At 43.2% G+C, this 19,993-nt stretch overlaps 2 protein-coding genes across 11 annotated transcripts in view; both read left to right on the forward strand.

Moving 5' to 3' along the window:
• The window catches only part of RESF1 (retroelement silencing factor 1), a 307,071-nt gene that overhangs the window by 61,693 nt on the left and 225,385 nt on the right, over positions 1-19,993 (forward strand). The gene's annotated exons all lie outside the window — the stretch shown is intronic.
• Positions 11,081-19,993, forward strand: part of BICD1 (BICD cargo adaptor 1) — a 153,233-nt gene continuing 144,320 nt past the window's right edge. For 7 of the 8 annotated variants that reach the window (XM_065742627.1, XM_065742619.1, XM_065742622.1 and 4 more), the window contains exon 1: positions 11,176-11,399. In XM_065742627.1, coding sequence (XP_065598699.1) covers positions 11,187-11,399 — 213 coding nt within the window. In that variant the 5' untranslated portion in view covers positions 11,176-11,186. Of the gene's footprint in view, positions 11,400-19,993 lie in introns of all 8 variants that reach the window. The other variant, XM_065742625.1, reaches the window with a different exon arrangement.

Consider the following 19,993-nt stretch of genomic DNA (forward strand, 5'->3'; position numbering starts at 1 on the left):
GGTGAGGTTTCTTCTCCTTTTAGGCTTCCAACAGCTTTCCTGTATATAGTCTCACTTTTCAACAACAAGTTTCATCTGCCAGACGGTCTATAATAATACCTCTCACTTCATTTTTAACGCTTAGTCACCTAAGTAAGTTTCCTCTTACTTCCTTGCTACTTTTGTTCAGTCCTCTCCATGGAGGTGGTATGTAATCTGGAGTTCTTGAAGCCCCAGACTGAAGTGAAAGCTGCTCACTGGGAAGGGCTGCTGAGCTGTAACACTGAACAGCTCACTTCCTCACATCTATTGCCTGTGACAATGGGAGCACCAATACACTTTTGGCTACATTTCCTGAGACAGGAAGGGAGGATCCACTCATTATTTGGTCTCATCCCAAGACTTTGCTGACAAGCATCAGAGTGGTATGCTGCTCTTCCTGAAGGCTGTACTGGGTGAATTAATGTTTACCGCTCTCTGTGATGTGCTGATGATCACTTTCTCAGCCAGGCAGAGAGGTCTCACATTACTTTCTTGTATAAGGGCTCTGGGCAGCAGCACACAGTCTGGTTCCACTTTGCTTCCAAGAAGCGTTGCATATTTTCAGAGCAATACCCTCCCTGAGGCTCTCTTCCTCTCTAGTGATGGAGAGTTTATAGCCAGATGTTGACGGAGGTCACCAGACAAATCTGCCCATGATTATATCACCTTCCCAGCAGTTTGAGGTATTGCTTCCCATCCACTTGCTGATCTGTGATATGTCCCAAGTTCATCATACTCAGCTGTCTTCATTATTCTACACGCTCATTATGTTCAGTCATTCAACCTTTGATCAAGGCAAAGTCATGATGCTCCTTTAATATCATTATGTATGAACAAATCCATGAGTCAGTGTATGCGAGTAGTTGCTTAAGTCTTGTTATTTGTTTACCTAGCACTGAGTCTCAACAGATTGTTGTAAAAGACAGAGAAAAAACTATCTTGCTCTTTTCGCTGGACAGTTGTGAAACACATGCATGAGTCTGCTTCTCTTTCAGCTTTCCATGGACTAACAACAAAGGACAACTAATGGTGATATGAGGTCAGCCAAGAGATATGCCTCCCCTGGCCATTCCTGTAAGGAATTTCTTGTTCACAGCAAGTCTCTCAACCTGCTAATTCATTTCCAAAACATGTTTCTGCTCTGACAGGTCCCTTGCAGAGAGAATCCCTGACAAGTTTGCAAATCAATCTCCCCTTCTGCAATTAACATCAGTAAATTGTGATGTCTCCTAAAATGCAGCAGCTGCCATTTTCTCATAATTCTAAGCAGAGGGAATTCTCTAAAAAACAACTGAGGTGGAGAGATGAGTATATTTGGTATTCTCCCTTCACCTGGATGCTTGCATTATATTCCCCATGGTAGTTTATCTTCTCATTGAGGGATATTTTCTATTTATTCAGTTGTTTGCCAACAAAGGCTTTGAGTGATGGTTGCTAGCTGGAAGTCAGGCAGAAGCAGGAGAGTGATCAGTTGCCCACACTTATTTTCCCATGATTATACAGACTGTTTAAAAATACCATGTATCTTTCAGGTAAATTTACAGGCTCTCTCTGCAGAGATTGTTGCATTCATTTCATACAGGTCAATGAAAAGGTAATAGCTGTCTGAGTTTTCAGACAGAAAGATTCATTAAATTTTTCAACTTAAAAGGAGTGATAAACAGTAATCATTAGGCATCAAAGCTAAGTGTTATCAAGATATACTGCCTCTTTGCTCATCAAGGCAGACAGAGAAGACAGCTATGATCAGAGACGCCATCGATGATAGGACTCAGCCTGCAGGACAGCATGGCTGGCTGACAGTCTGGCTCCACAAATACAGAGTGAACTACATAGAAGCTTTAGCTGGTTTGTCAGAAGACAGTATCATTCATCTGCATTCAAGGTAGGACACTGGGGTTGTCGTTGTCCTATGTAGCTGAGTTGTTCTTGCTTTTGACAAGCCTATTTTGGGACTTGTCAAGAGCTGAGTGAAAATATATCTTCCCTTATTATGTTCCCTTCCACGAGCAGAATTACTCTCTTACATCTTTTCCTATACCCACATTTACATTTGCCTTTCATGGGATGTCTCTGAAGCTTTTCCACCAAGTGTCTCTGGGAGATGATGGGCAAAGCTTTAGCAGATGGGTAGCTTGCATCAAAAGGATTACCATCTGTTATTTCTCTTCCCAATTTTGTTCAATGTTGGCAAAAGTTCGATTGTTTCTCCTAGTCACCCTTGGTCCTTTGCTGCCCAGCTGGACAAATATCAGCATCCCTCCAATCTTTTCCCCTGTTTATACCAAGGATTCCTGTAAGGAGCCATGGCATTCAACAGCCAAAGATGTTTGGTTATACTGCAGTATACTCCACATGCCAAGTTCCGTCTGCCGTGCTTTCAGAAACGTCTAATCATGGAAAGAATGGAAAAACCTCAGGAGACAACATCACAGAAACTCCCAATTAACTTTATCACCCTCCTGAAAATGGAGTTAAATACAGGGAGGGGCTCTGGCATTTAGGGATTGTTTTACTTCACTCATACTGCACTGTTGTTGCCCAGCTGGATACATTCAGATAGATAGTGTTAAAATAATACACCAAACCCTTCTACATTTGCTCATTGACAACATGCACTTTTGAAAGTAATGTGCTCAACCTAAAATTTTGACTGCGTTACCACCAGGCATGCTCTAGCAATTCAATCATGATTTCTGGTCTGTCAGGTCAGGATTGGCACCTGCTGCATTCTTGTTATGTCTCAATAATTTGCAGGTTTATTTACAGCTCATTTCTCTTGGGCCTCAATAGTTCACTGTTCTTGAATGTAAGGAAGAGATGGAAGTACGCACCAGACAGTTTTGACCTCAGAAAGTATAGACCCAATCATCATAGCTCAAACAAACAGCTGGCAAATATTCTGTGGCAAAATAAACCCCCAAACTCTCTCACCCAAAACAAATAACCAAAAATACCCTTCGGATTTTTAATGGAATTCTATTTTTTTTAACAGTCAGATTTGTCAACAAAGAGCACATGTGAAATCATTTTACATAGTACTTGTTTCAGCTATTCAAGTCCTTGGCCGTGGTGAATAGTGTGGTTATGATAAGAAAAAGTACTGATAGAACAAATGAAGTTAATGAAGAAAAAAGATCTAGGGAGATTTTTAAATAGTTATTACTCTTGGGACACCCTGCTGTGTGACTGAATAACCACTCCACCAAATAGATACAAAGCATGAGTGGAATTGCTCACAGAAGTCAATCTTCTGGTCAAGATCTTAATAATGCTTTAAATCCTCTACCACATGAGGAAACCAACTGTAGCTCTGAAAGTCTTTATTTTATTTTATAAATATGTACCACCTATTCTGTATTAAAAAATACAGAAAGTTTCTGGATGACACCAAGCTGTGTAGTGTGGTCAACACACCTGTGAAATGGGATGCCATCCAGAGAGACCCGAGCAGGCTTGACCATTGGGCCCACATGAACCTCATGAGGTTCAGTAAATCCAAGTGCAAGATCTGCACCTGGGTCATGGCAACCCTCATTAACATTATCATTATCATTAAATTTTACATAAAACTTCCAATTTCTCTCTGAAACATTGCTGTAAATGTTTTTAGTTATTGATGCATAATAGAACTGTAAGGAAAATACCAGCTTTAGTAGAAACAAGTGCTTTTTGAAGCTATATTTAATAGGTGCACTGCAGATACTAGGCTTTCAGCTTCAAGACAAGGCACATTGCTGAATACCAATTATTTCCTCTCCCACACTAATCACTTATGAGACAAAATTATTTAAATGTGAATGTAAGTGGCAGATCAGTCCTTATTTCCATCAGCTTCTGTTTCAAACACTGGGTCTATCCAATCACCTTAGTTTGCTACTGCTTGTGCCCCTGCTGCAGTGGCAGGAGGACTTTGGCAGAGACTTGACATAATAAAAGGAGCAGAACTGTGAAGGATATAATATATGGCTTCATGTCACTTCCCAGAAAGACACTAAAGATGATTGAACAACTGATTTGTGAGCGTCTGGAAAACAACATATTTGGTTTAAAGAGTGCCAATGCAGAACTGCCAAGAAGAAAAGTGTGTCAGCCCAGTCCCTTTATGCTTGAACAAGAGCAGATGGCAGTGGGATGAGGAGCATCAGGAAGTGTGAGGCCACAATGAGGGGCAGAAAGGTGTTGTTGTGGCAGGACCAGCTGCTCTGGGTGGAAGAGACCCTCTATAGTTTCTGTAGGTCTTGGAAGGTTCTTACTGATGGGTTTATCATGATGAGATGGTTTTAGATGAGGGTGCTGGAGAGCAGTGCAGTGGGCTGCCCAATGGCAATAGAGAGGACCATCAGGTCCTGTGAGCACCAATCTTGGAGTTGCCAGTGCATCAGAAGCCTATCTGAGCAGGTCCAGCCACGCAGCACCCCATGGCCCCCAGCCTGGGGCTGAGGGCTGCTGTAGAAGGAAGGAAGGTAGTGCAGAGAGATGTCAGGAATAGCAGGGCAGGGAAGGGTGGGGCAGAGCAGGGCAAGGCAGGGAGGGGAGGAAAGGGAGGGGAAGAAAAAGGGGAGGAGAAAGGAAAAGGGAAGAGAGGGGAAAGAAGGAAAGGGAAAATCATTGCAATAATATTGTAGGAAGGGGTAGAAACCTTTCATGACACCATACTTTCTATGCAGCACTGAGAGATTGCCAACAATTTGGAGGAGGACATGCAGATGACTTTGACATACTGCAGAAGTGATCCAAAATCAAGAAGATGAACCTCAGCAAATATAAATGCAAGAAAGTACGTCACTGGAAAAGCAGTAGGGCAAAAAAAAAAAAAAAAAGAGATGCTGAAGTGACAGTCTTCTGTAAAAAGTACATGCTAATTAATAATGTGATGATGTTTCTTAAGAAATTGGATGGACTACTGGGAGCGTTACACTACCAGTGTGGGAGACATTTGACCTGTCCCTGAGTAGTGGACCAGCCTTCTACTGGATGGACTGCAGTCAGCCTGGTAGAGCAGAAAATAAGACTGTTCAGAGAAGGCCTTCGGGAGATTTAGGAAGTATTATTCGTCAGAACAATTTGAGGGGTTTGAAGAAAAGCTGGAAATTTTCTTGATGAGGAAGAGGACAAACTGAACAGTCTTCAGACATTTAAAAGACTCACGGAAAGGGGCATGGTGCTTACCATAGGATGGGAGTAGATTGTCTTGATATGTAGTGAGAAGAAGTTAAAATTCTGCATTAGTAATTTCTATCCATCTCTGAGGGTTTTAAGGTTGTGTTAGGCATGGGGGTTGGGCTAGATGATCTCTAGAGGTCCCTTCCAATCACTACAATTTTGTGATACTGTGATACTGTGAACCCTTAACCATGTACATTCTAGGTATGTTTAATCCAACATGTGTATGGGATTGGACTCAATAACCCTCTAAGTTGCATTCTCACCTTCACTTCTCTGCTTCAAATGCAAAGCCAGAACAGCTCAAGACCCCTTAGGCAGAAGTACTGGAGGGGGACCATAAACGGGAGAGGGAAAGGGCAAAGTGCAGCCAGCCAGCAGGGAAGATATGCTGCTGCTCTGCTGAAGCTCAGACAGGGGGTATTGGAGCTGAATGAAATTTTTACTGCTGGAAGGGTTTGTTCTCCAATGCACAAGCTGCTCTGCCCTCCATGGGAGTAGTAGTAGGTACCTGACTTCCCAAAGCTCTCACAGAATTAAAGAGAAGTTTCAAGATATCGTTATTTTGCCTTTCTCTCATAATAATTTGCTGCCCCAGGCAGTTTGTCATGTTGCAATGTACCTGGGCTCTGACTATGCTTGTTCTCTGAGCAATGCATGCTTCTGCTGTTCCTCTGAGGTAAACTGTTTTCCCTCTCCTTTCTGCTTTTATGTCTGTCCAGTAAGAAACAGCTTGCACTTATGACACTGATTTATGGAGACAAAATTGCTCAGACGCTGTTTGGGCAAAACATTCTAAGTGGACAGCTATTCCTTGTGTCACAGGAAAGTGCTCTGCAGATTAAACAGACATAATAACCCTTCCTATGCTACTTTCGGTCATTTGTTTTGTACTGGAAGACCCCGCACAGAGTGGAAGAGCTCTGTCCTGGGTCCTGAGCCCAGGAGCAATGCTGTCAATAAAAAGAATCGGGTGATGTCCGTGGAGATTACTCAAGACCCATGCACAACATGTGCTATAGGCTGTAGTTCTTCTTTTTGCAGGAATTGCATTGTTTTTTTAATTCTTCTAGGCGTCTAAATGTCCTCGTGCTTTATTTTTTGGTAGTTTTCTTATAAAAATAATTTTTGTTTCTCTGACTCCTCCTCATTACATACAAAAAACTCCACCAAACTTTTTTTTTTTTTCTGATTTCATTATTGAAGTATTCTATTTAGTTATTCTTTTTGGATTATGCATCTCCTACAATGTTGGTTTTCAGTTTTTTTTCAGGTTTGGGGGTCATTCTGGTGGAGATACAAGATCCTGTCTGCCAAAATTGAGCCTACTTTAAAAGGTCTTTGACAAAGGTGATGTTATTTGAAAGCTTTCCTTTTAAATACTGGCACTCATGTTAATCAGGATATCATCTTTTTTTTTTTTTCTTCTCATTGTATGCATTAGTTTTTATTAACTTGTGTTTAGTTTCTCTTAATGTTCTCTATAAACTAATCTTCTTAAAACCAACTTCCATTTATATTGTGCTGTAATGTTTAAGTATCTTTTAAAATTTCATTTTCTTACTGCCTTCCTTTTATCTCTGGTCTGGTCATTAATTTCAGATATGTTGTGTGTGTTCAGTGCTTGAAAAAGATGAAACTTTGATAGTATAACAGCCGCATGCCTACTTCCAAAACACTGGACAGCTATTGTACAGGTTTCCCCCAGTATTTTTTTCCCCTTCTTTCAGGAAATCAATGCCATTCCTACTAAAGATAGCAGATTGGTCCTCCTACCTTTTATTTTTATTTTTTTTTCTTTGGACACTGGCAAGCCTGCCAAGCACTGCTAATTAGCAGTTGTTATATTTGGGCTCCAGTCCTGTGCTATGCTCCATGCAAATGGACTTGAAGTGATGCTTGTGCATACTGTAGATGCAGTGATTCAGCCATCTGTGACACAGTAAAGGGGGATTTTTACTGCTGCATTTCCAGTAAGGCGTAGGGCCAGTAGTTCATTTCATATAGGTCACTTCAGTGATTTGGAGTTTTGATGATACTATCCTGATCAAGATTTGAACTGCATCATTGTGCCTGTCGTTGAATATCTGATTGATTCCAGAAGTGTATGACCAGAATAGCATTATTTGTTAGGGGAACCTACTATCCTTGTAAAAGTCTACCAGTATCCTGTGCCAGGAATACAAAGTGCAGATTCTGCCCATGAAACAGATGCAATCATAAAGAAGATCATTTTAGGAGGGCCTGTTGAGTGTCGCTAAATGACTATACAGAGTGTTTTGAAATATTCATGTGAAAGGGTTGCAGCAGGACAAAATGAAAGAGGAACAACAATTCAAGGTGATATCACAGAATCATTAAGATCAGAAAAGACCTCTAAGATCACCTAATCCACATGCTGAACCATTACCACCATGCCCATTAAATCATTTCCCTATCTTTAGAGGGTTTTTTGAGCTGGGAGAGGCAGGAAAGCACTGTAGCAGAACTTAAACTAGAAGGAGGTGATGAATGTTAGTGAAATTATTTTAAATAATAATAATAACCTCATTGTTTAGGGCTAATCTACTGATAAATATACTCCCAAAAGTGTCACATCCGTTACTTGAAACCAACACCTTGCTGGCATCACAGTATAACCACTGTTATCCCTACGTTATTATAGGCAGTTCATAAAGCAAGACATCTTCATCAAAGGAGATTTCATTTACGAGGTATTCATTAGAAAATGACCATGTTTGGGTCATGCTGCAGCACTTTCATCTTTATTAACGTCTTTCCCTATAGCCAAGATTCTATTTATAGAATTGTTTGTTCTTTCTCATCCCCACAGAATGAGAATTGAGATGAATCAAAGCCCTTTATATTGGGGTAAAGAGCTTGCATATTTGTCAGAGCCATCAATAACCTCAGTAGTCCATAAAAAATATAGGAGCAAGAGTCTTGATAGCATGGGTGTGGGTTAGGTAAAGATATAGAAGTAAATGGTGGGATTCATGTAAGTAAATGTGTATGTTGGAAAGTATAGATCTGTGTCTGAGCTGCCATCCCAGATTCCCTGGAGTCAGAGAAACTGGGAGCTCTGAAGCATGGATCATTTCACCCTAGGGAAGAATTCAAAGCAGTAAACTTCCAGAACGATGACAAATCTTACCAAGGTAACACCATTTGATGGTGCACACATATAGGAGGCACAATGCAGAATAAATGGGCCCTAGTGACAGCAAATCACAGGCATGCTGGGTGTTTTCAATCTGGAGTAGCTGCAGGACCAGGCTCTGAGCAGCCTGATCTAGCTGGGGCCTCCCTCTTCACTGCAGGGGAGTTGGGCTAGATGGCCTTTGGATGTCCCTTCCAACTCAAACAGTTCTATGATTCTGTAAGTTACAGTGTATGAAAACCCTCTGCCAGGCACTGTGAACTTCCATAGGTTGTGCACTCACTGGACTTCTCTCCACCTCTCAATTTTAAAAGGGAAGATTCTCCCTAACTTTCTCGTGAGGTACTGCAGAAAAATGACACATTTTTACTGAGCCAGATTTTCTCTCCAGGGCACAGATGTTCAGACATGTGGTGAGGCAGCCCTTTGGGTTATGAGTGAGATTGTCAGCTAAATGATGCACATGGAGTTACACCAAGGACAGATTAGCTGTCGGCATCCTGTTGCTTCAGCCTGTCTTCAACCAACTGCTCATTTTCAGTACTGATCTTAAGGTGTTTTCTGATCTATTCTTTAATTAATGTTTACAAAAGGCTTGTTTTCAAAACAACCAAAAATTTATCAAAAGCTGAAGATGGCTAAAATGAGAAAACATTTTGCTACCATTTTGGTTTGTCTGGAATGCAAAGATTCAGGGACTCACATCCTCTTTGAAGAAAAGGAAGCAGTCTTTAGGCATACAGTAGGAATCAGGAATTAGGTGACTAGAGATAGAACTGAAGGGAATGCCATGAAGCTGCAACAGGGACTGGGAGTTAGGAAAGGGTTATTCATCCTTTCCTGTGGTGGCTGGGCATGGAACAGCTTGCCAGAGTTCAAGGAGTGTCTGAATAATGCTCTCAGACATCTGAACTGATTTTTGGGTGGTGTTGTATGGAGCCAGGAGTTGGACTCGATGATCCTTATGGGTCCCTTCCAACTTGGGATATTCTATGATTCTATGTTCTCTAGACACTAAGTAGTAGTGTTTATGCAGGCTAACCTACAGTGCTTTAGTTACATGTAAGTGCATAGGTAGATGCTATCCTCTGTACACACATACTGTGTGACAGGTGTTGGAGCTTCCATTTACAGATCTCAAAGCACTTTGTAGAGGAATGCAGACACTTCTACCTCTTTCTTAGAGTGGGATGAAGCCGGGGTAGGAAGGTGATGTGGTTTGTTTAAAATAGGTGAGGAAGGAAGGGAACTGATATCTTCTATTTCCAATATAGCATTTCATTGGTGGACTGCAATACACACTTTCCATATGTAGCATTATTTTTTAAACAAACCATCTTCTCTTTCCTGGAAATTGTAACTCATGTGTTAAACTTTGTCATTTAAAGGCCTGGTACTACTAGTATTAAAATAATAATAATAACAAATGTTTGCAAAGGATGAAAACCTGATCCTGGTGGTTTGTATAGTGAAACTGTGTTTAAACCAGTAGGATAAGGCCTTTGTTTGCAGGTCATAGTTTGAAGAAACAGCAAATTTAGGTTTAAGACTCCTGGTACCAGATCACAAAGGCTCTGACACGAAGCCCTATGCGACTGATCTAAGATGAACTCACTATTCCAGACCAAAGATGTAACAAGCCCCTAATCTGATGTGTGAAGTTTTACTGGCAGGCTTTGTGCGGGATCAGGGGCTGTCCGTTTGCACCACTCTCATTTCAAGCTGGACAAGTTCCATCTGTCTTTCTACAGCCAACATGAAATAGACATAATCTATGCATTAGGTCCTCTGGTTAATTTGAAAGACAAACAATGGAGTGACCACAGCTGATCTGACTCGGGTCAGTGCTGCTGTCTGCTCTCAGGGGAGAACGTATCACTATCACTATGACCTGAAAGGAGGTTGTAATTAGACAGAGATTGGCCTCTTCTCCCATGGAACAATGATAGGATGAGAGGGAATGGCCTCAAGTTTCCCTAGAAGAGGTTCAGGCTGGATATTAGGAAACATTTCTTGGAAAAGGTGGTGCTAAACTGGCACAGGCTGTCCAGGGAGGTGGTGGAGTTGGTGTCCTTGGAGGTGTCCAAGAGCTGCAAGGATGGGGCACTCACTTAGGTACATGGTCAGCTGGCATGGTGGAGATGGGCTGGTGGTTGGACTAGATGACCTTAGTAGTCTTTTCCAACCTTAATGATTCTGTGATCAGTAGCACTGGCATCTCACCGTGAGGTGCACTGGCCTCAAGCTCAGCGCTACGGTCCTCGCGCAGGGACGAGGACGGGAGCAGGCGGCAGTCCCCTGTCAGCTCCCCGGCAGCGAGCACCGCTCCTGCAGTCTCCTGGACCGCATCTCCTGTTCTATTTTTAACACCACCGCTGTGCTGTGGCCGTCACCACAACCCTCCGAGCCAAGTGAGAGGGCACCCATCGCCCCACATCCCTACCCAGCTCCGGGCCGGGGGCCGGGACCGAACCCGACAATCCGCCGTCATCTTGAAGAGCGCAGGGGAGGGACCGCTCGGTGGGGGCGGAGGAGAACTCCGGCAGCGATTCGGGAGCCGCCGCACCGACGCGCGCTCCCGCCCGCCCCACTCGCCGCCCCGGCCTCCAGCGCGCCGCGCCGCCGCCGCCTGCCCGGGCCGCGGGGACCGCCGCAGGGCCGGGGGAGGCGAGCGCGGCGGCGGGGCCGGGAGCGCGACTGCGGCGGGGCGGCCCCATCTCCGCCCGCATCCCCGACCCCATCCCCGTCCCCAGGTCGCCGGTGCCGCCCCTCGGCCGCGCCCGCCCCCTCGCTGCTTCGGCGGCGCGGCGACGCGGTGCGCGGCAGAGCCGGCGGGGCTATGGCTGCGGAGGAGGTGCTGCAGGGCGCGGACCACTACAAGAGCGAGATCGAGCGGCTGACCCGGGAGCTCTCCGAGACGACCCACGAGAAGATCCAGGCGGCGGAATATGGGCTGGTGGTGCTGGAGGAGAAGCTCACCCTCAAGCAGCAGTACGACGAGCTGGAGGCGGAATATGACGGCCTCAAGCAGGAGCTGGAACAGCTGAAGGAGGTGAGCAAGCCCGGGCTATTGTCTCTCCCCGCCGGCTGCGGGGCGCTGCGGGGCTGCCCACGCGTGTCCGTGACGGGGGAGCCCCGCGCCGGCCCCCTGCAGGTGGGCGAGCGGACGAGCGGACCCCGGAGGCTGCGGGGAGGGGTGCGGGGCTCGGCTGTATCGGGGCTCGGCCGTAGTGGGGGCTGAGGACGGAGCCCCGGCTCGTGGCAGCGGACATCTGCGCCCCGGGGGGAGCTCGGGGCACGGCTGCGTCGGCTGCGGATGCTGAGAAGGGGAAATTAAAGCGCGCGGAGCCGAGCTAACGCTCAGACGTGGGAGCTGTGTAAACAGCTGTCTGCAGTGCATGGGAAGGGAGACAATTCCTTCTGAAGTTATTTATAGACTGGTTTCGTTCCGGCAGCCGGGGGAATCGCTGTCATCCGGGCGGAGAAAGTAGTCTTGAGGTCACCCCCACTCAGTGGAAATTAAAGTTCTGCGTCATGCTGAAAGGAGAACTGTTTGATGCGAGGGGTGGTTGGAGTTTGGCTTTCAAATGTGGTTCTGTAGCATCCAGAGCACACGGTAGGTGAGTGCTGCACGGAACCTTTTGGCTCTTTTGGACGCGACTGAGATACCATCGCTCCTCCTGTGTTCATCTTGAAGGGAAACAAGCTGACGTTGAGACCGTGCACACACATGGGATCCCAGAAGGGATATGTGCACACATCTACAGTGCTCATAGCCCTACACTGCAGAGCGTTTCTGTGTGCTATTAGAATGTAAATGATTCCATCTTTCAAACAGGGAAGGAAACAGTATTGAATAGATTTTTTTTCCCCATGTTTTGTCCTACAAAAACATCTCACTGTATATAATGTGAATAAATTCTCTTCAGACCACATTCCATATGTGGAGGGAATGGAGGGAAATCACTTAATAGATTTAGATCAGGTACAAATGTTCTTTAGAGTACCAGCTTTGCTGCACTTCTAGAAACATTTGCAATAAAAAGAAGGTTTCATTTTACTTGCAGGTAAACATGTTATGCTGTGGGTTTGCCTCAGTCACCACAACAGTTTAAAAATTATATTTTAAAGAAGAAGAAAGCTAATTTTCAGAAAAACCTATTCAGCTTGATAACTGCCCCCCCCACTACTGCTGAGTCTATGCAGGAGGCTTGGGACTTTATAATCAAGGGGTGGAGATATGCAACTTGAAGAGGCATGAAGGCACTAATGGAGGAGCTATGGGGTAAAACATGGTGATTTCCAGAGGAAAAAAAAAAAGGAAAAAGATAAGCAGCACTTTGGTGAGCTGTTAAGCCATCACAGTAGTGTACAAAAAACTGATCAGAAGCTAGAGATGCATGACACATCGGTATGCATGGCCTGAGGTAGAAAGGGTAGTAAGAGAAACTGAGGGTAAATTCTGAAGCTGGAAGGATTAGTCAACGTGGTTAACGAATCAAAGATGGGCACAGATTCTCTTCCTGTTTACTTCCCCTTGAAGTCAATGGGATTGTGTGCTCTGCAGCTGTCCCACAGGGCCTTGCCTTCATGCTGTGCCAACCACAGTGCAGATATGGAGATATCTAAGGAGAGCGGAAGAGCAGAAATCCTGTAGCTTGCCTGATGCCAAGCCAGAGAGCAGCCACTCCTGTTTCCAGGACAGGCCAGGGGCTTTCAGTTCCAGAGCTCTCCATCGCTGCAGATGGAGCATTTCCATCCTCCATGTATGCTCCAAGAGATTTGTTCTTGCTTAATAGGAGAAACTGCACTGATTCTTGCCACATATGCAGCCCTGCAAAGTAGAATTTGCTCATATTCCTTCCTTTCACTCTATTTTCTAATCTTCTCTGTCAATGCCTCCACTATGACTGTTTTTTTGAGTGCAGATCGGATTCCTGTCTCTGAGCAAAAATGAAGGATGTCTGTGATGACATTAGCAAGGCAGGATTCAGTCTGAGCTGCTTTGGGCGAACTGTGTTGTGGAGATTTGGGGATGTAAATTTTGGGATTGTAGGGTTCTGTCTGAAAGCTCTCAAACATGTTGACAGAAGCAGCCCAAAGCCAGCTTTTTTAATTAGGGCTCCCTTCAAAATGTATGGAGAGAGTCTGTGTGTGTTGTCTCCAGTTGGCGCTGCAGGGGATGCCCCGGGCTGTGGCCTGTATGTGGTATGCATAGAAGAACTTCAGAGCCATGGCTGAATAGGAGCCTGCAACGTGCCTGGTGTGACCATGAGGATCTGTACTTCCCCTCTTGCTTCCCTACATCTGTAGCATCTCTACAGTCAAGAGTCAGAATGAGGTATAGAAGCTGTGGATGCCACATCCCACTCAGGGCCAGGCCAGATGGGCTCCTGCGCAGCCTGATCTGCTGGGCATCAGCCCTGCCCATGGTTGAGGTTGGAACTGGATAGGATTTATGGTCCTTTCCAACCCCAAACATTCTATGATTCTATGAAATGAGGCCTCAGGTGTCTACCTGAAGCAAATGGCTCATCCATTCAAGAGAAACAGTGAGTGCCAACAGTGTGGGCAGAACTGTTTAAGGCCATTACCTCTTGTGCAGACTTTCTTTGAACAGATTTATTTATCAGAGTCAAATCTTACCCTGTGTTTTTATAAAGTCAGGTCTTCATTTTTGGACAGTTTTCTTGTTAGATTCCTGTGTTCTGTTCTAAGGAGCTCATTGTATTTATTGCTGCCTGTCTTTCCCTACTTAGTCATGGCTTAGATGTCTAGGATCTGAACTCTTCTCCTTGGCAGTTCAAAACTCGAGTGAACTTCAGCTGGGTTTTTTCCATATAGGCTGCAGTACAGAACCACAGCTGTACAATACTTTCCATTGCTGAAGAGTGAGATGGAAACTTAAGACCGGTATAGAATGTAGAAGTAAAAGCAAATTGTATTACATTAAATATTAATACTTCTCTATAGAATATATGCTACCCACCATGCAACATGAATCGTTCTAAGTAACCTCTGCTGTTTCTTGTTTTTTGTTCAGACATCTCTCCTTTAGCCTAAAATTTGAATGTTTTGGGGGCTTTAAACAGTGACCTAAAAAAGGCTTCTTCCAAAACAGAGCAGTTATTACACATGTAAACTGTCCAGGAAAGGCACAAAATGTTTATCAGCTTCCAACTTACATTTTTAAACATTTAAAAAACTGAATATTAGGAATGTGGAAAGGTTCTTTCTATTGTGTTGACTATAATGGCCTTCAGTGGTAGGAGATGGAGCACCAGTGGTCCTGAAGTTAAACATGACTGTAGGACTAGTGTTGAACGAAGCATTCTTATTTTAAAACTTCATTATTTTTTCACAGAATTGTAGGGGTTGGAAGGAACCTCTAGAGATCATCTAGTGCCATTTATTTTTAATTTTTCACTTTGTAAAATGATGTTTCCCTGCCTTATTTAATTATATCTCAATCTAGTGGAATTTTGACTCTGCAGTAAAAATGCTGTAGTTTTAGGGTTCCTATTCAGACTGCTTTTTAGCAAATGTGCCTTTAACCTGCAGTTAATAAGAGTTCAGAGAAAAATACTCATTGCTATTAGTCATGTGCATAGAGGTAACCTGCTTTACTGGAGTGGGAGTTTAATTGCCAGCATATTTTGTGGAAACCGTTTTTCAGCCATTTTCATGTTTGTAGTCTTAAACATTTATATTGCACTTGCCATAAGAACAGTCTCTACTGTTTGTTTTTATTCTTTTAGTGATGTGTGGAGTGGCTTCATGGCTTTGCCTGACAACCTGCTTAGCTGGCCTGCTTGAGTGAGGAGTTAGATAATATGATCTCAAGAAGTTCCTTCCAACCTCAACCATCCTGTGATTCAATGATTAGTTGCTATGCAGTGGTGGCCTGCAGTGTTTCTAGAGAGGAGAAATATCAGTCACCTTCAGTCATACAATGGGGTTGAAAGCAGCTTTGGTGCCTAGCTCTATGAGGCATTTAGGCCTGGGAAGTCCTAAGCAGAGATTTCTCTTTGGAAATTATGAACATACCAGCTGAGCAGATGCTGAAGGGATTCCCCTTGATTCTTTCTCTGACTAATTTAAACAATTTCTCACTCAGCTTCTTGGGTTTTATGCATTTTGTTCTAGAGGATAACACTTCTCTGGATTACAGATAGAGCTAGCTATCTGATTTTTAGATTGAGGGGCAGTTTAGTGTTCCTATTACTTGAAATCCAAGTATCCTTGGTAAAGTATTGGAAACCAGAGTACTGGTGAGCAGCCCTGTCTTTTGCAGATCAAAAATTAGTGTTTTCCTTACCTCACAGAGGTGCTGCATCAATGGCTATTAAGTGCTTAGTCAGTTTGGTAATGTAGCTTCCACAAATAGCTCCTGGATTGTGACTGGAAAGGGCCTTGGGCAAGTAGAGCTGAAGCTATGTCCCAGTTACAGCCCTGTTAAATGGGTGATCCCTACATGCACCTGTCCACAGCATAGGATGCTTAGGAAAGTGCAGAGTGGCTCATACATCCAAATGGGATGTTCTAAATTCACGCCAGAGATGAATCTGTCCCAGATATGTAACTTGGGAGCAGTGAACTCATGCCATCTCAATATTTATTTTAGTGACAGTGTATGTGGGATGAGGCTGAATATTCCCAACATCTCAGCCCTTTGGAGCCTGCTCACACGGTGCCATTCAGAAGGGCACAGCGATGGAGTCCAGAAGAGCCCTAAGCTGCAAAGTCAGACAAAGCTTTGGGTGCTCCTCCGGCTTTTCATCCATGTTTCATCCTGTGTTTTCCTTGTAAACATAGGCCTGCAACAAAATGGTCTGAGTTCAGCAGAAGACCACAAGTGCTGTGAGGTGAGACTGAGGGAGTGAGGTCTGCTTGGCCTGGAAGAGAGAGAGCTCTGAGGAACCCTGCAGCAGCCTGCCCAGACCTGCAAGGGCATTCCTGAGAAGACAGTGTCAGTCTCTTCACATCAGGGTGTGCTGGGAGGACAAGAGAGCTGACAGTGGTTGAAACTGGAGAGGCTTGGGTTGGATTACTAGTGGAGCTGTTTCCCCATGAGGTCAGAAAGTGGCACAGGTTGCTCAGAAAGGTTGTGTTGTCTCCTTCCCTGGGATTTTCTGATTCCCAGCTGGATGCAGCCTGAACAACCTAGTCTGAACTCAGAGCTGACCTGCTTTGAGCAGGAGATAGAACTGGAGAAGAAAGGAGATAGGCAGCAATGGGCATGGAACATGCAGAGTCTCTGGGAGTGCCAGCTGCACTCAGTTCAATCCCAGCAGCAGCCTGCTGTGCGTTACCCAACACATAACAGCATTCCGCCTGGAAATAGTGACCATTAGCAGATCCATAGCCTCGCTCTATGTCTGAATTTCACATTTGGTTGTCATTGAGCTTGCATTGACCTCGCGTTAGTGGTGGAGCAGTTTGATGTGCTTTTCTCTCAGCCGGACAGCTCTGCATCTCCCTTTGTCATTCCTGTCCCTGTTCTGGCTCTCAGATGTGCAAATATTTATACCAACCTCAATTAAAAATAACAGAGAAGGAGTCAGATGCTATCCATAATCAGACTGGGTACATGATGTGGTTCACAGTACATTCCTGTAAGTTGCTATACCTGCATAGCCAAGTCACTGTGAGGATAGGAATGAATGCCAAAGAAAAGGGGCGACAGAAAGAGCTGCTTAAACAGGTACTGATGTTGAAAGAGATGCTCATCAGATTATGGTAGGATGGTTTCCTCTAAAGGGAAATGTATCCTGTGCATTAGCCTACAGAAAATGTAAGCAGCTGAAACAATTTTATGGGAAATTGCTGGAGCTTTGACAGCATGCATAGAGAAACGTAGATTATCTTTTTTTTTTTTCCTTCCCTTTTTGTCAGAAGGATATGTATTGCCAGTTCCTCTCACTAATTGCATTGTGTCCTTATGAGCCAGTACAGATGAACTTGTAATTTGTTAGACATCCTGCAATGGCCAACCTTTAAACAATGATAGCTTTAAACAGCTGCTGCTCACATACTACCAAAATAAATATAAGTAGAGTTCATTTTATTTTCTCCCCATAGTTAAATTGCTTTCTTACTTTCATTCTTCTAAGAAATTTTTAAGGAATTCCTCTTTAATCTGTGGATTTCAATTGAAGTACCCATGTGTTGAACTCTGAGATAACTGAGAGTTGGATTTTATGTCATGGAAAAGTTAATTTTCCTTAGATTTTCTATAAAATATTGAATTAGTACTGAATCTAAAATGACTGATTGCAGTGTTAATGAGCGAGCCAGGCATTGTTATTGTGAAATACTTCCTGTTTAAGATTTGTGAATGTAGAATGATGGTCACTGAACAGACTTTAGTCTAAAGGTCTGCATCTGTTTGGAATTAAGCCCTTTGTAATTGATTTAAAAAAATAATTCACTACTGTCTTTTCACCATCCTTTATTTGAAGTATTTTTCCTTCCCTTCTTTATTGCAGTGTAGATTTTCCTTCTGTGATGTGTGTGGGTGCAGTCTATAAGCAGAACAGGAGTCAGACTTAACACCTGGCTTTATGGAAAATGCAACTGGGGGAAAACAGTGGTGGAGAAAATAACATTTGGCATAAAACAGTAATTTATGAGCATTCATCAAAGTAAAATGAGGTGCACTGTCAAAGTCAGATGCATAGACTAAATTTGCACCTGGACAATTTTTACGTACCTTGTGCAATTGCCACTGGGAGAAATTACATGCAAGTTCTTTTATATTCTTTTATTTAGATTATTATATTTCTGCCTGCATTAAGGACTTCTAAAAAAAAGGGCTTCTTGAAAAACCTCTCTGTTTTTTAAGCTCAAATGTGTCCATTTAAGCATCTCATTTTTCTGTTATGTTTTTGCATTGGTGTTTTGTTCAGCCTATGGACAATGGAAATGAAATAAGAATCACTTGTGTTTCTGCATCTCTCATAGCTCTGTGATATTGTTGGGCTTTTCTAAAAAGTTGTCTTTGCCATGGATTCCCCTTCCCAATTTGTCTGACACCCAAGAGGATAATGTATAATTCAATGCAATTCTATACTATCAATTTTTTACTTTTTTTGGTGATTTTAATTTATAATGGCAGAGATGAAAAGCATGCATTCATGTCTGTCGAACTGCCTTACATTTGTGGCATGACTTTCATTTCCCTCATCTTTTCTCATTTCCTTCTGAACTCTACAACATCATATTTCACAGGGGAGGAGAGAGGGCGTATTCCTAATTTAGAGGAATTGATATGGCATGTGAAGATATAAATGTTCCCTTTGTCCCTTTATCCAGGACTGCTTGCATTGCTAGCAGCAGATGACTGTGAGCATTAAACAGCAGTTTTTTGCACTGTCCTATGAAGGCAGTCCAGAGTACAGACCAGATACAAATGGATGCCATTAGGACTATTCCAAAGGTGAAAAACATCTCTCTGCAAGGGCAGGTGCCTATAGCTGAAGTAAGCAGGTAGGAATTGAACTAGACTGTAGATTAGTGCTTTAATTGGAACTGTGCTTCACTGTGGAGGGTTTTATTAGATAAAAATTTCATGATTCTAACATTTGTTTCTGAATGTCTTTCAGTATCAAAGTTTAATAACAAACCTAGCAGTTAAAGGAAAAAGCAAATCTGTGTCCTAAATCTATAGGTTAGGATGGACCTATTAAGACTATTAACATGAAAAGGCTTTTGCTAAGGTGGAGATTGGTCCATTCCCACTTTCTGCATATCTCTTGTGGTTCCTCCCTCTCTATCTGTAGCCTTTCATTTTCTGCCTCTTATTCTAGTACAGCATTTGTCTCCTATTCAGACTGCATTTGTCCATGATGGTTTACACTCTTTTTTATCTTCCCCTGTTCAGTCTCTGCTCTACATCTTAATTAGTGTAGATTTTCTGCTCCACAAGAGTCTAAACTGATTTTTTTTTCTATATTAAAAACTTTTTGTCAGTGTGTGAATGTAAGAAATGTGTCAGACTAGACCTTCCATACTGTGCTCTGGTATTGCAATGATATGAGAGAATCATAAAAACTCTTAGAAATATTATTTCAATACAGGCTGAAAATGAAACAGCAGATTTGTCAATTCTGCTTTTTAGCAGCCTTGCCATTACACTGATCCTTGGAAAGATGACTTCTAAGGCAATTTTAAAAACAATTGGCTGATGGAGTGCACAGGAGGGTATCTTTTCCTAATATTTTGCAAAAGGAACCCTGTTCTTAATTTTTATTTTTTTTATTTTTTCTTTCTCATTGTTTGGTTTCTGGGGTTATTTATTTGACCCCAGACAAGAAAACTGACGTGCAGAGAGATCAGCAATGCACTGCAGTACTTGTGATCAGGGCTGGGAGTGGAACCCATTACCCACACATACATGCCATATTTTCTCCTTCTTCCTTTCTCCTTTGAATCCCATTTCATTTGTCTCTGTGCTGTATGGCTGTGTTAAATCCACCTGTGCAGTGGGCAGGCTTCCATTGCTAGGAGCAATGCATACAACACTGTGCTTAATGCATAGGTAGAAAGAAGTCCTCAGTTAGTCGCCTTTCACTTCAGTCAGTTACTTTTGGGGTCATTTCATTTAAATTATACAAACTCTAAACACCATTCCTCCTTTTTTTTTTT

The sequence above is a fragment of the Cyrtonyx montezumae genome, unplaced genomic scaffold (assembly GCF_038088225.1).
Source record: "Cyrtonyx montezumae isolate F1298 unplaced genomic scaffold, pur_monq_1.0 scaffold_3, whole genome shotgun sequence".
Taxonomy (NCBI): domain Eukaryota; kingdom Metazoa; phylum Chordata; class Aves; order Galliformes; family Odontophoridae; genus Cyrtonyx; species Cyrtonyx montezumae.